The sequence below is a fragment of the Budorcas taxicolor genome, chromosome 23 (genome assembly GCF_023091745.1).
Source record: "Budorcas taxicolor isolate Tak-1 chromosome 23, Takin1.1, whole genome shotgun sequence".
NCBI lineage: Eukaryota > Metazoa > Chordata > Mammalia > Artiodactyla > Bovidae > Budorcas > Budorcas taxicolor.
The window spans coordinates 19,249,246-19,264,995 of NC_068932.1; the positions used below are offsets into that span (position 1 = coordinate 19,249,246).

The following is a 15,750-nucleotide window of genomic DNA, read 5'->3' on the forward strand; positions in this document are numbered from 1 at the left end:
CATCATAATATTGTTTTGTAAGAGCAATTTGATGTCCAAGAAGCCTCAGGAACCTTTTTATGAGTCTTTAAAAAAACTTCTTCTGAAAAACAGGAAGTCGTGCTTTGCCAACAATAAACAAACTTGAACCCCAAAAGACCCAATTTTTCTTCAGTATCCACCAGGCTCCAATTGGTTCTAAACTTGGCTAAGGATCTCAGCTCCTCCCCGGACACATACATTGTGTTAGCAGAGTGGTTTATAAAAACACTGTTTCCTAGTCAAAACCTGTTTGTTCTCTGAGTAAGAAGCCTTAGGGTGAGAACTGCTGTGCTTCCAGGTCCTAATTTGTTGGCTCTAGAACAGAAAGCAGAAAAGCACCTGCTAGTGTTGCTGAGTATCTGACTCAGTTATCGTAAATCAGTCATAAAAGACAATGCTTTACTAGGTCAGAAATGACCCACAATGTAAGAGATGGCATGAGAAGCAGTGAGCTATTCAAGTAGAGGTTCATGACTGTCAGGGAGACTATAAAGGGACTTTCTGTGTTATACAGGACAACAGGCCAAAGACCTCTAAGGGTTCTTTCCAAATGTAAAATTCTTTATATTATTAATGTTGCTGTTTGTATATACATGTGATACTGCAGAACCTTTGGAATTTAATACGATTATACTAATGCAAATAATTGGCAAGAGGCTTGGCACATAGCAAATGTTCAACATATACTTGAGTGCAGGAGCTATTTTAAAAGAACTTTTTTTGGGTTATTCTATCAATACTTTCTCATCAGTTCCCTGTTTTGACCAAGGATATGTATTTTTGGAGTACTGGTCAAGACTGAACCGCATGAAGCTAACATGCCCACTCTGGGACGTTTTTGTGACCTTGGTCTCTTTGGCTACAAATAAACCAAGTGGATCAGGAGTGCTTCCCGATAATGTTGTGGAGGGTGAGGAGGCTCAGACAGGGAATGCGGCCTCCTACAGAGAAAGGGCAGAGACACTTCCATCCTTGTGCGCATCTGTCTAAGGCACCGGACACCCACTGACATGGAGGAGATCGGCAGACTCAGCCAGCTCATCCTCCGCTAGCTCAGTGTGTCTACCGGGGGCTTTCTTCTCTAATAAGAACAAAAAGACCTTCACCCTAGTAATCCAAGGTCATCGGTGACATAGATTAATAAAGTTGCCTCTTTTTTTTTTTTTTAATAGGGAGGAGGGATGGAACTGGCCGAAGCAGTTTCCCTGGAGAGGTTCTGGAAAGACTTCCCATAGAAAGTACAGGAGATCTGGTGATGGAGAGAGAATATTGAATACAATGAATGATTTTATGCTGGCGAATGCAAAATTCTTAAGCACTCCACCGTATCCCTTTCTTTTGGCCAATGTGGTGACAGCAAAGGGGAAGAGAGCTAGAAGTATTAAGCACCAGTGATGCCCTGATGCCCTGTTTCTGCATCCACTCATAAAACATTCACTGATACCTTCTTCAGGCCAGTCACTCTGTGGGACACCAATACTACAAAAATGCATGAGGCCCTGGCCCTGAGTGCATGGTACATTCAGAGTATCAGTGACAACTTCCCACAAGAATGTCAAAGAGCATCAGGATGAACACTGGGATGAAACCAAGTGAGGAGACCTCTCTGAGGACCCCCCAAATTCTGCCAAGCCCAGGGCCTGGCTACTGACATTTTCTCCTGGGTCTGCAGAGCCATAGTATAAAGGGCACCGACTGATGTGCTTCCCAAAAGAGACAAAAGGTGCCAAGAGAACTTTTCCTCTCTTGAAGCTGGGAGTCCACTTTTTGGGTGGTTAACTCAAGGCCAGGGTGGAGACAAGGAACACAATGTTTCCTTGTATGTTGATCAGATAACTCCAACCAAGGCCATAAAGCAGTCACTCTCTGTCAGCTATTGGATTGAGCTTCCTGTTGAGCAAAAGGGACGTTGAAAGCCTCTGGCCTCTGCCCAATCCAGCCTCCTCTCATCCACAATAGGCACTTGTATCTATAGCCAAGACAACTGGCCCCTGGCCCCCTTGTGCTCAGAGTGATTCTTTGAAAAATCTTATCATGATAAATTAATTGGCATGGCTCCTCTGTCATCAGGGAGGGGAAGGGGCATCTGTTGTAACCTGACCACGGGGACTCTTTGTGCTCCCCACTGCCGGTGATCGGCCCTGATAGGCTCGCTGGAATGAAGGTCTGGCTGGAGGAACTTGCTTCCTTCGTCTTCACTCCCACTCCACACAAGGCTTCTCTGCCTTAAGAGAAAGGGTTCTTATTTCCAGGGGTGCCTACTCTGCTCCTTAAATTGGAAGCAATGTAAGAAAGCCATATTTGGTCAGGTGGGTTTTGCTTTAGGCTCTGTTTTAAGTTTTTACCTTATGATCCTCATGTTTTAAAATACTTTATCTGCTAAACTTTATGTACTAATTATGTTTCCTACTTCTTAAAAGACAACCCCAATAACCTCAGCTTCAGATGAAAAAGAGGATAACATCCCCATTACTGTGCTGATTGTTCAAGGTTTGGCCCCCTTAAAAAAAAAAAAGGAAGCCCAGATTTTATTTAACTGTCTAACCTTTAAAATAGTGAAATGGTTTTCAAAATACTGAAATGGCTGTAAAGCTGACATGTCTAGCTTTGGGCACTCCCAGCTTGGGATGCACTGGTACACGGTTAGGTTTCCAGTGGTACAGCTCTCCAACATGCATCTTAGAAAAGTAGGCTTATTTCCTCAAGCTCTGCTGGTATATCTTAGGAACAGATTTTATATCTCTAGTTTTGGTTCAGGCGTAGGCACACAAATAAGCCTCCTGGGCATTACATCAACTGGCTGAGAGAAAATGCTCGATAAAAATTTGTTGGATGAAGTAAATAAAAATGGCATGTATCTTTATGAACATTTTATGAATAATTCCTCTAAGTGTGAGAAAGGGGTTTTACTTGGAGAAAAAACTGTTTATCAGAAATCATTTGAAACTTGCAAAGAGTGGGTCTAGTGAATCCAGAAGCAGTTTTCAGTGTCCTGAAGGGGTCCAATATAGTACGAAGTTCTCAGATGGGCCTAGAAATTCTCAGGGGTGGTCTCTGTGCCATCTCTCTGAACACTTACTTGTGGTGGTTCGTGCAGTGAGCATAAATCCTTAGTTTGTCCCGGATCACCCGGCCTGGCCGGGGCTTCCGCTGGAGCCCAGCCACATGCACGGCCAGGACTTTGGGGCCGATCAGGCGCTTGTAAAGGAGAGAGAGCCAATAGTCCTGAAGGGAACAGAGAAACAGAGAGTCAGAGAGTGACATATACTCAGGTGTTCTGAGTAAACATACAAACACAAAGGCCAGAAAGCACTGCATACCAGGAGTATAGGGAATCAGGACGGGAGGACTCTAACCCTGTAAGCAAGGTCACCACAATGAAGCACTCATCTTCAGTTCATATGAAATGGGCACTATCTAAAGAGGCCTTTGGAACCGACCAAATGAGGAAATGTCCATGGGGCAAACCCAGAGTGACACACAAAGCAAATGAACCGGTTTTTCACACATAAAAGAACAACCAGCTAGGGCCTCGAATTTTCAACTTTCTTTTCCTATGACCTTTACTTCTGGCACAGACGGTAAAGACTCTGCCTGCCATGCAGGAGACCTGGGTTTGATCCTTGGATTGGGAAGATCCCCTAGAGAAGGGAATGGCAACCCCTCCAGTATTCCTGCCTAGAGAATCCCGTGGACAGAGGAGCCTGATGGGCTACAGTCCATGGGATCACAGAGTCAGACAAGACTACTGAGCAACTAACACACAGACGTTACTTTCATACTGGGTTATGACTTCTGTTTAATTATAGAATGTAAGGTTTCCAGTCTTTTAGGATTGTCACGAATATGAGAATCCAAAACGTCATCTTCCAAATATTGTCACTAAAGATGTTTCTGTGGTGGGAGGAAGATGAAGCCCCTTCAGACAGGAGACCAGAGTCCTGAAGTGAAGCAAAGTGAAAGTCGCTCAGTCATGTCCGACTCTTTGCGATTCCATGGACTCTCCAGGCCAGAATACTGGAATGGGTAGCCTATCCCTTCTCCAGCAGATCTTCCTGACCCAGGAACTGAACAAGGGTCTCCTGCATTGCAGGTGGGTTCTTTACCAACTGAGCTATCAGGGAAGCCCAGAGTTCTAATTCCAGAGTCCTAATTCCCAGAGTCAAAAATGCAAACAGAAGAATGCAAAACATGGCGCTAATTCTTGGTCATCCTCAATAAATCTAAACTAAAAAGTTTAGGTCTTTTAACCACTCCAAGGTCCATTTGTAACTGATTAATAAATACTGAATCTGTAATCCACACATGTATTTGAACTTACAAAAGCCTATTTACTGCCACCTTAATTTCTACTGTTGCTATTATCATGATTTATTTTTATATTTGACACTCAACATATTTTGTATTTGTTTTGTATTTGCTTTTAAATCCTACTATGGGGTAATGACTTAAGTGTTTATAACTCATCATATAAACAGGGCCTCCTAGTTTGTTTAGGAGCTTCCTCCCTCCCTGCCAATTCTGGAATTCAGTGGACATCCTATTGAGTGCAGGCATGCTATTCAAGATCTTACAGACATCAACTTTGTTTTCTGAGCCTTCAGCTTTTCAGGCAGAAGCCTCTTAATAATCTCCCCACCCCTCCAACTTTTGTAGTCATTTATAACATAAGGTGCTTAGAAAGTTCTGGTGAACTGCATAAATCCGAACAAAGTCTCAAAGCTCCTTTGTCACCAGAATAGCTCCAGATTTTCCCTGAGCACTAACCCCTGCCCAAATATTTACCTTATTTAACTTTAAGTGCCCTTAGGATGGCAGTTAGATATGGTTTCCTTATATTTAAAATGGCTAATATGTCATCATTGTCAATCATGCAGATGAAAAGAAAAACTCATTGGTTCAATTTGCTCTTACTTGACTATAATTTGGTTTGAAGTAACCTTTGTGAAGTTATTATCATAGTCACAATATTTCTAATGGGATGTCTATGTTTTTCTCATTGATTTGTAACATAACTTTTAATATTAGTGGAAGAATCCTTTGGAATATTTATATAACAAATATTCTGTACAAGTTTGTAGTTTGCTTTTTATCACTTTTTATGATGTTTATGACATGGAGATTTAAAAAAATTATAGAAAAACATATCAATCTTTTTCTTTTGATTTTTTTCCTTTTCTTTTATTCTTAGAAAGTCCTTCCTCACACAAGGATCAGACCGATCTGATCCTCACTGACACTTTTTCCAGTTCTTTTTATATTACCATTTAAAAATTTAACCTTTTAACTCACTGAAAAAATACTTTGGTGCATGGTAATAACTCTATTGAGCTTCCCTGGTGGCTCAGAGGTTAAAGCGTCTGCCTGGGTTCGATCCCTGGGTTGGGAAGATCCCCTGGAGAAGGAAATGGCAACCCACTCCAGTATTCTTGCCTGGAGAATCCCATGGACGGAGGAACCTGGTGGGCTACAGTCCACGGGGTCGGCAAAGAGCTGGGCATGACTATTATTAACTAAATAATTTACTAGTTGTTGTAGCATCATATAGTAAATAATCTATCCCTAAACTCACCTTTATCACAAACTAAATTTTATATGCATGAAATATGTTTGTATATTGTATAATATACATTACCATATTTGTTATTATTATAATATGCCATATATACTATCTTTTAATGTATATTACAGATACATTATGCTATACAGTATTATATAATATACTATATAGTGTAATGATTATTACACTGTTATAATATTGCATATCATAGTATATATATAGTATATACATATATATACTGATATGTGATACACATACTAATATATAATACATGTAATATAAGTGATACATATATAATAATATGCATGTTATATAACACATGTATAAAATCTCATGCTATATAGAATACATATATAAATATGTATAAGGACTTCCCAGGTCTCAGGGGTGAAGAATCCACCTGCCAGTGCAGGAGATGCGGTTTGATCCCTGGGGTGGGAAGATTCCCTTGGGGGAGGAAATGGCAACTGACTTCAGTATTCTTGCCTGGAAAATCCCGTGGGCAGAGGAGCCTGACTGGCTATAGTCCATAGGGCTGCAAAGAGTCAGACGACTGCGTGACTGAGCACACACACACAAATATATACGTAAATACATGCAGATATAATATATTTTATGATATGTAGACCATGATACACATATTGATGAGAACTATTATATATACCATATAATAAATCCATATTACATGGATTTTTCTATTTTTTCTTCCACTGAACTCTCCATTTAAAAAATATCCGTTTCATATCCTTTTCATAATAATTAGCATTTTAATCTGCAGATTCAAGTTTACTGCATTATAATTTTTCCTTTTCTTTCAAACATTCCTTAAGTATATTCTGAAAGTTTTTTGTTTGTAGTGGTTGTTGTTGCAGGGAAGTTTGAAGCGAGCACAAATTTTATTCTATGTGTGGTTAGCCTCCTTGTTTTCTATCTCTTGTGTCCTGTCAGGATGCTTATAAGAGTCATGTTTTATTTTTGACATTGGAACTTTTACCAGGAATGTGTCAATGTGAGTTTCTGCATTAATTTGCCTGTATTTGGGGACTACTTTTAATCAGAAAGACAAGACCTTTCTTCAATCTGTGAGAATTTTCTTTAAATATATCTTCAAATTCTTATGTATCTGCTTTCCATATATAAGAGCATATATGTAACTTAATTCTGAAGCACATGAGAACCCATCACCCTTCTTAAAAGCTACCAGAAAACCCACACTCTTGCATCTAGTTATGTGAGTCTTCCTTTTCTCATTTTTGTTTTTTGCTGTCTTGCTTCATAATTTAGTTTTATCTCTGTATTTGCACCTAAGCAATATATTATTTAATTTGTTAGTTTTATAAAAATGGTATCACATGGTATGTGATTTTCTGTGACTTACTTTTGTGACATAACATTAGGCCCTGATTCATTCAGGTAGTGTACATACTAAGAGTTTGTACACGCTAAGTAGCTTCAGTTGTGTCCAACTCTTTGTGACCCTATGGACAATATCCCAACAGGCTCCCCTGTCCATGGGATTCTCCAGGCAAGAACACTGGAGTGAGTTGCCATGCCCTCCTCCAGGGGATCTTGCCCGCGCAGGGATCAATCTTGTGTTTCTTATGTCTCCTGCATTGGTAGGCAGGTTCTTCACCACTAGCGTCACCTGGGAAGCCCACTTAGCATTCCTTTTCAATATTGTATGATACTCCACTGTGTAAATATACTACAGTTTATTTATCCATTCTTCTGATAGATATTTGAGTTGTGTTCTGCCTTTCCTATTTGAACATTCTTGTTTCTGTTTCCAAAGACCCAGGTGAAAAAATCTGGAGAAGCTTTACTTACTCCAACTGTGACTGTAAACCAGCAGCAGCCTCATCACCTGGGTGCTTCTTAGAAATGAAATTCATGGACTTTATCATGGGTGTACTGAATCAGAATGTCCAGGGGTGAGGCCCCCAAATTGTGTAGCTTTCGAGGCGATTCAGATGCTTGATAAGGTTAGAGAAGCACTGTTCTACAGTACAAACCTAAGAGAGGAATTGCTGGGATACATGCAGGTATACAAATATTCAGGCTCACAGGATAATGCCAAGTTATTTTCCAAAGTGACTCCAATTATTCCAACTTACATGTCCTCCAGCAGTGTCTGTGTGAGTTCCCTGTGATCTACAGCCTTGCTAATACCTGTTATTTTCAGACCTTTAACTTTTACCAATCCAGTGGGCATAAAATATCCATTTCTTTTTGTATGTTGTTTAAGAAATCCTTATTCATGTCTAGTTCATAAAGATATTTTACGTTTTCTTTTAAAACTTGTAGTTTCTTCTTTCATAGTTAAGTCTTTAAAAGCCAAAGTGAACATCAAATTTGCACCTTTACTTAGCTCTCTGCACTCTTTGCAGACTCCTTTCTCACCCTTATTCTACTCTCAGTTCCCTATCTATCCAACCTTTTTTTTTTTTAAACTTCACTTTCCATCTCATTAGAACTGATTCAAATGTATTCTTTTTAATGGCTGAGTAATACTCCATTGCGTATGATTACCACAGCCTTCTTATCCATTCATCTGCTGATGGACATCTAGGTTGCTTCCATGTCCTGGCTATTATAAACAGTGCTGCGATGAACATTGGGGTACATGTGTCTCTGAGGGAGAGGGTGGGATGATTTGGGAGAATGGCATTGAAACATGTATACTATCATGTAAGAAACAAATCGCCAGTCTATGTTTGATGCAGGATACAGGATTCTTGGGGCTGGTGCACGGGGATGATCCAGAGAGATGATATGGGGTGGGAGGTGGGAGGAGGGTTCATGTTTGGGAACTCATGTACACCTGTGGTGGATTCATGTCAATGTATGGCAAAACCAATACAGTATTGTAAAGTAAAATAAAGTAAAAATAAAAATTAAAAAAAAAAAAACCTTCACTTTCCCTCTCTCACTGTCCTTATTTCTCCCTCATGTAAACAAGCAGAATCAAATCATATTTCCTTCCTTCCTCCCTTTCTCTTCTTTATTTTGCTACAAATATGTGTCATTTATATAATCACAAATACAATTAAACAAATGGAATAATTCCTGAATATCTCTAAAGGAAATGACATGAAAAGTGAAGAAAAAATCTTTATGCATAGGGCAGGTAGGAAAAAAATAAAGAATACACACACATATATATCTAATAACAAAAACAACAAAAAGACATTGCATGAAAGATGGAATATAAAGAGAACTTTTCAAACAATAAGAATCCTAAAGAAGGAAAGCAAATATATTAGATTTTCACGTCAACAAGAAAAAAAGTCCAAAGCAAGGACTGCATTGCAATTTTCAAGGGACAAAGAGAGACTGAACAGACATTCTTTAAGTGTATCAGACATGAGGAAAGGTTGAAGAAAAATAGTGTCCATTTATTAGTTTGAGAGGGGAAACAAATAACAGATGACACTAGAACGACAGAGGGTTTAAATCTTTTCTTTTTCTTCAGTATTTGTCAAAAAGTCAATTGTGGTCTGAAAGCTAGAAAATGCAGTATATAGAGTAAGTTGAACCAAAATAAATGGGAAAAGAGAAAGAAACTGACGGAAGGCTGCAGAATTGACTGGATTAATCACTGAACCACGTGTTCCATGAGGTCTAAGACTACTTACCCATTCCTAAAGCCCATGCCTGGTAGAATGCCTGACTTACAGGAGGTGCTAGAATTCAGTTATGGACTGGGTACTATGTTTAAGGCCTCATACTAGGCAGTAGGAATATAGCGGTGGATAAGACAAATTCAGTTCCTGCCAACGTGAAGTTTATAATCTTAGCAAGAAAAATAGTCCTTAAGCCAGTGAGTTAGGTGATGAATTTTGTTAGAGCTAATGGTAATGAGAAATCTATGAGACCGTATCGTATCACAGAAGATGGAACCCAGTATGCGGTGGAGGGGTATGGCCAGGGAAGGAGTTTTGTTGCCAGAACCAGCCTGGACCTCAACCTGGGGTCTGGCTTCCTGGGAGCAGACTGGAGCTTTGAAGTGTGCACCACTACTGAAAAGGCGGCAAGGGGCAGCTGCTGATGGAGACGTGATCAGGGTTTGGGCTTGTAACCTGGGTTGTCTATACCGCATGACCATAAGACCATAAGACCCCTAGTGATGAGAAATTAGACTAGTCACTAGAAATTCTATTTTAGAAGAATATTTAACAATGTCAAAAGATGTCCATTATAGCATGCAGAAAAAGGACAGACTATTTTATTTTGAGGGGTTAAAAAAGTGTCTCTGCAATTAAACTTGAAGGATATACACGCGAATGAAAACAGTTATCTCTGAGTGGTTCTCCTTTCCTTCTTCCAGTTCCTGGAAAGGCCTATCCTCCCACACCTCCGGGTCTTCAGAAATGCCATTCCCTTTGTCTAGAGTACTTCTTGGTCCCATGCCCTACCTAGCTAACTCCTTCTCATTTTTGGGGTTTCTGCCTAAGTGGAATTTCCTCTAGCGGCCTCTCTGAAGCCCAGGTCCAGGTTTGGGCTTCTCTTGTACGTGATCCTGGGAAACCAGAGGTTTCCCCCCTCATAGCGATTTTCATAGTACTTGTTAATTGCCCATTTACTAGTGTATTCTCCACTAGACCCTCAGTGACACCAGGGTCCATATCTGTTTTAACAATGTCAGCGAACATTTCTTGAGTGATTAATATGTGCTTCACATGTATTATCTCATTGACTTTACCAGTAAATTCTGAGGAAGCACTGTTATTTTTCCTTTTACAGGTGAGCATACTGAGGCTTAGACATAGATATAAAGCAAAGTACTGAGGTGGCAGAAGTGTAGCTCTAGCCTCAGTGTTGAATAAATATTTGTTGAATTAGTGGATGAAAATACTAAAATTACGTAGATAAATTTCACCACTGCAGGCCTCTGAATCTATGATTAAAACGTGTTGCTAGAATTAAACATACTGGCATGATCAAATGGGTAAGAAGTCAGTATGCAGCCAAACATCTTGTCTCTCTGATTAGTGAATTCATGCTGCTGCTGCTGCTGCTAAATCGCTTCAGTCGTGTCTGACTCTGTGCGACCCCATAGATGGCAGCCCACCAGGCTCCCTGGCCCCTGGGATTCTCCAGGTAAGAACACTGGAGTGGGTTGCCATTTCCTTCTCCAATGCATGACAGTGAAAAGTGAAAGTGAAATCGCTCAGTTGTGTCTGACTTTTGCGACACTATGGACTGCAGCCTTCCAGGCTCCTCTATTCTTGGGATTCTCCAGGCAAGAGTACTGGAGTGGGGTGCCATTGCCTTCTCCAGAATTCGGTCTGAAGCTCCCTTAAAAATTCACAGCAAGTGCTGCCAGGAGATAAAATTCAGTCCCATCCTCACTCCCCCTTCCAAATGCTATGAATTAGTAAAATAGAGGCAGGCCATAGTTCACTGGCTGAATTAGATACAGGGGAAAGCAAGAGGTAGACACCGTCATCCTTGCTGATCTACCCCCTAAGATGCCTTGTAATCCTGTTTGCTGCACTCTGAAGACATGAGCAGAGCCCAGAATAGGAGGGAAATATGAAGAACTGCTGCTGCTGCTGCCAAGTCACTTCAGTCGTGTCCGACTCTGTGTGACCCCACAGACGGCAGCCCACCAGGCTCCCTGGTCCCTGGACTCTCCAGGCAAGAACACTGAAGTGGGTTGCCATTTCCGAAGAACTAACCTGGGACAAAAGTGATAATCAACTGAGCACTGCAGGGAAGATAAAGAGTGCAGGCTGCCAGAATCTCAATTTAAGCTGGGGTTCAGCAAACAGAAAAGTCAGTGATATAATAAATCTGCTTTCCACTAGGATGTCAGATTTCCTAAATTCACTGTGTTCTTCTTGATTCTCTGAGGGATTCGCTGAAGTAATAAGTTATACATTATTATTATCTACCCTCAGTTGCTATTTCTTTGAAACTGTCTTCTGACACAGAGCTCCTAAATACCTTAAATTTCCTAGGTGTTAGGAACATCTTTTGTTCTAATGAGGTTACTCTTACTGGGCTCCTGGATGGGGCTGGTCACTGGAAAGACCAAGTATATTTAGGAGTTTGGAACTTTCAGCTATACTCCCCCATTCTCTGGAGAGTGGAGAGGAACTATAAATGGAGTTAATAATTAATAATATCTACGTGAGGACTTCCCTGGTGGCTCAGACGGTAAAGCATCTGCCTACAATGCGGGAGACCTGGGTTCGATCCCTGGGTCGGGAAGATCCCCTGGAGAAGGAAATGGCAACCCACTCCAGTACTCTTGCCTGGAGAATCCCATGGATGGAGGAGCCTGGTGGGCTATAGTCCATGGGGTTGCAGAGAGTCGGACATGACTGAGTGATTTTACTACTTCACTACTACATGAGGTAGCCCTCATAAAATCCCCAAAATATGAGGTTTGGCAAGCTTCTGGGTTGGTGAACACATCCATGTGTTGGAGGCTCCTATGTACAAGACTCTTCTGGACCTCACCCTATGTATGTCTTCAACTGGCTGTTCATCTGTATCCTTCATCATATAATACGCTGATTAACTTAAGTGTTTCCCTGAGTTCTGTGAACTGATCTAGCAAGTTATCAAATCTGAGGAAGAAAGTCAAAGGAATGCTGATTTAGAGATGGTGTTGGTCAAAAGTACTAGGGACAACCTGGGACTTGCAACTGGCATCTGAATTTGGGGCAGTCTTGTAAGAGAGCCCTTAAGTTGTGGGATGTGACACCAACTCCAGATAGATGGTGCCAGAACTGCACTGAACTGTAGGGCACCCAGCTGGTGTCAGATAATTGGCTGGTATGAAAAAAACCCCACATGCTGTGCTAGAATTGCTATGAGTATAGCAGCAGTGTGAGAGTAAATGAAAAAATAGTGAGTTTCCCCTAGACAGATTCCTCGTTCCATGCACAGTTATTTTTTATCCAGGGTGCAGGGCAATATGCTAGGACTAATCCCTTCTGTAGAATGCCAGGACCCTGGGAGAAAGTATATCATTTCCTTGATCTTAAAACATACAGCAGGGTCTTTCAGCCTCAACACTTTTGGTAGCTTGGGTCTGATGGTTGTCTGTTGTGGCAGGTTGTCCTGCTGCAGGATATTTAGCAGCATCCCCAGCCTACAACTTCTAGATGCCAGTAGCATACCCTTTCTCTAGTTGTGACAACCAAAAGTGTCTTCAGATACTGCCAAATCTCCCCTGGGGGTCCTTATTTGGCAAACCACTGATCTAGAAAGTGGAAAGTAGAAAATACTGGTGCATCCCACACTTCATAGAGTATCTCATAAATATATGTGGACACACTCATACTTGTTTATTTATGGAGTAGATCGCCTTTCCCTTCGCCAGGAGATCTTCCCAACCCAGGCATCGAACCGAGGTCTCCCACATTGCAGGCGGATTCTTTACCAGCAGTGTGCAGTGGAAGTAAATAGTATCCCATTAAACCTAACATTTTGTTTGATGAATGTCTAAGGTCTTAAGAATGACTTAGGAATATTCCTCCTAATCACCCCAGTTAACTATCTTCAAGCATGGAAAACTTGTGCTATGCTCTTTACTTTTGCAATGGAGTTAGTTCCCTGGACCTCTTTGGATTTCCAGACACTTGTGTATGATCCTAGCAGAGGCAGAGAAGCAGGAGCTTTGGAGTTAAGCACACTGGGATTGAAATTCCAGTTATATAAATTTCATTTATCTGTGATAATTGCAAGTAACTCAGCTGCTTTAAGCCACAAGTTCCTCAACCATGAGGACCTTTCTTGCTTGATCACGATGAACTTTAAAAGAGACAAGGTTTGGGAAAATGTTTGGCCCAGTTCTGGAATGTAGAATCAGTTCCTATTGATTAATGTTTTCTCTCTTCTGGTGCTTTTCACTCAGGAAGCAGGAGTAAGGGGAAGCCCTCATCCCAGTGGCTAGTGCCCCAGAATATTCTTTCAGCTTCTTGAAACAGAGAGGGCAGGTGGCAAAGTCATGCTGGGAAAACCAAGGAGGACTCTTGAGTGTGACTTATAGCTTTCACCTCAAGTGCGTAAGAAGTTGAGAGGCAGTAAGTGAAGACTGGGCTTGAGTGGGTAGGGCTTTGACAAGGATAATGTCCTCACAAAGCGATAGGGCTGCTGGTACAGAGGTTTTGTTTCACTCAGGAGACCTCTTTAACATCATTTTTTGTCATCTATAGTGGAACAGAACTAACTGAAGTCAGACTTGGATTTTAGTTCAACTTCAGTACTTTCTGGGTGTGACTACTACCTTGGGCAAGTTACTCTCCACTCTAAGCCTCAGGACTGTCATCTGTAAAATAGGATAACACTTGTGCCTACCTCTGAAGATATTCGGAGAAGGCAATGGCACCGCACTCCAGTACTCTTGCCTGGAGAATCCCATGGACAGAGGAGCCTGGTAGGCTGCAGTCCATGGGGTTGCTAAGAGTCAGACACGACTGAGCGACTTCACTTTCACTTTTCACTTTCATGCATTGGAGAAGGACATGGCAACCCACTCCAATGTTCTTGCCTGGAGAATCCCAGGGACAGAGGAGCCTGGTAGGAGGCCATCTATGGGGTTGCACAGAGTCGGACACGACTGAAGTGACTTGGCAGTAGCAGCAGCAGCTGAAGATGTTGTGAAGATTAACGTAAAAATGCAATGTTCATTGCAGCACTGTTTATAATAGCCAGGACATGGAAACAACCTAGATGTCCATCAGCAGATGAGTGGATAAGAAAGCTGTGGTACATATACACAATGGAGTATTTACTCAGCCACTAAAAAGAATACATTTGAATCAGTTCTAATGAGATGGATGAAACCAGAGCCGAATATACAGAGTGAAGTAAGCCAGAAAGAAAAACACCAATATAGTATACTAACACATATATATGGAATTTAGAAAGATGGTAATGATGACCCTGTATGCGAGACAGCAAAAGAGACACAGATGTATAGAATGGACTTTTGGACTCTGAGTGAGAGGGAGAGGGTGGGATGATTTGGGAGAATGGCATTGAAACATGTATACTATCATGTAAGAAACAAATCGCCAGTCTATGTTCAATACAGGATACAGGATGCTTGGGGCTGGTGCATGGGGATGATCCAGAGAGATGATATGGGGTGGGAGGTGGGAGGGGGGTTCAGGATTGGGAACTCATGTACACCCATGGCGGATTCATGTCAATGTATGGCAAAACCAATACAGTATTATAAAATAAAATAAAGTAAAAATAAAAATTAAAAAAAAAATGCAAGCAAAGGCCCAGTGCCTAGTGAGTAACAGACACTGAGAAATACCAGCTGATATTACTATTAATAGTCATCTTCTATAAATGCCATGCTACAGAATGAGAAAGACTATAGATCTCTTCAAGAAAATTAGAGATACCAAGGGAACATTTCATGCAAAGATAGGCTCGATAAAGGACAGAAATGGTATGGACCCAACAGAAGCAGAAGATATTAAGAAGAGGTGGCAAGAATACACAGAAGAATTGTACAAAAAAGATCTTCATGACCCAGATAATCACAATGGTGTGATCATTCACCTAGGGCCAGACATCTTGGAATGTGAAGTCAAGTGGGCCTTAGAAAGCATCACTATGAACAAAGCTAGTGGAGGTGATGGAATTCCAGTGGAGCTATTTCAAATCCTGAAAGATGATGCTGTGAAAGTGCTGCACTCAATATGCCAGCAAATTTGGAAAACTCAGCAGTGCCCACAGGATTGGAAAAAGTCAGTTTTCATTCCAATCCCAAAGAAAGGCAATGCCAAAGAATGCTCAAACTACCGCACAATTGCACTCATCTCACATGCTAGAAAAGTTATGCTCAAAATTCTCCAAGCCAGGCTTCAGCAATACGTGAACCATGAACTTCCAGATGTTCAAGCTGGTTTTAGAAAAGGCAGAGGAACCAGAGATCAAATTGCCAATATGTACTGAATCATGGAAAAAGCAAGAAAGTTCCAGAAAAACATCTATTTCTGCTATATTGACTATGCCAAAGCCTTTGACTGTGTGGATCACTATAAATTGTGGAAAATTCTGAAAGAGATGGGAATACCAGACCACCTGACCTGCCTCATGAGGAACTGGTATGCAGGTCAGGAAGCAACAGTTAGAACTGGACATGGAACAACAGACTGGTTCCAAGTAGGAAAAGGAGTATGTCAAGGCTGTAT

The 15,750-nt window shown here is 41.2% G+C and overlaps 1 protein-coding gene across 1 annotated transcript in view; it reads right to left on the minus strand.

The window, feature by feature from the left end:
• Positions 1 to 15,750, minus strand: part of HPSE2 (heparanase 2 (inactive)) — a 688,998-nt gene that overhangs the window by 24,164 nt on the left and 649,084 nt on the right. Inside the window, exon 10 of the mRNA XM_052661035.1 lies at positions 3,101 to 3,246. Coding sequence (XP_052516995.1) covers positions 3,101 to 3,246 — 146 coding nt within the window. The remainder of the gene's footprint in view (positions 1 to 3,100; positions 3,247 to 15,750) is intronic.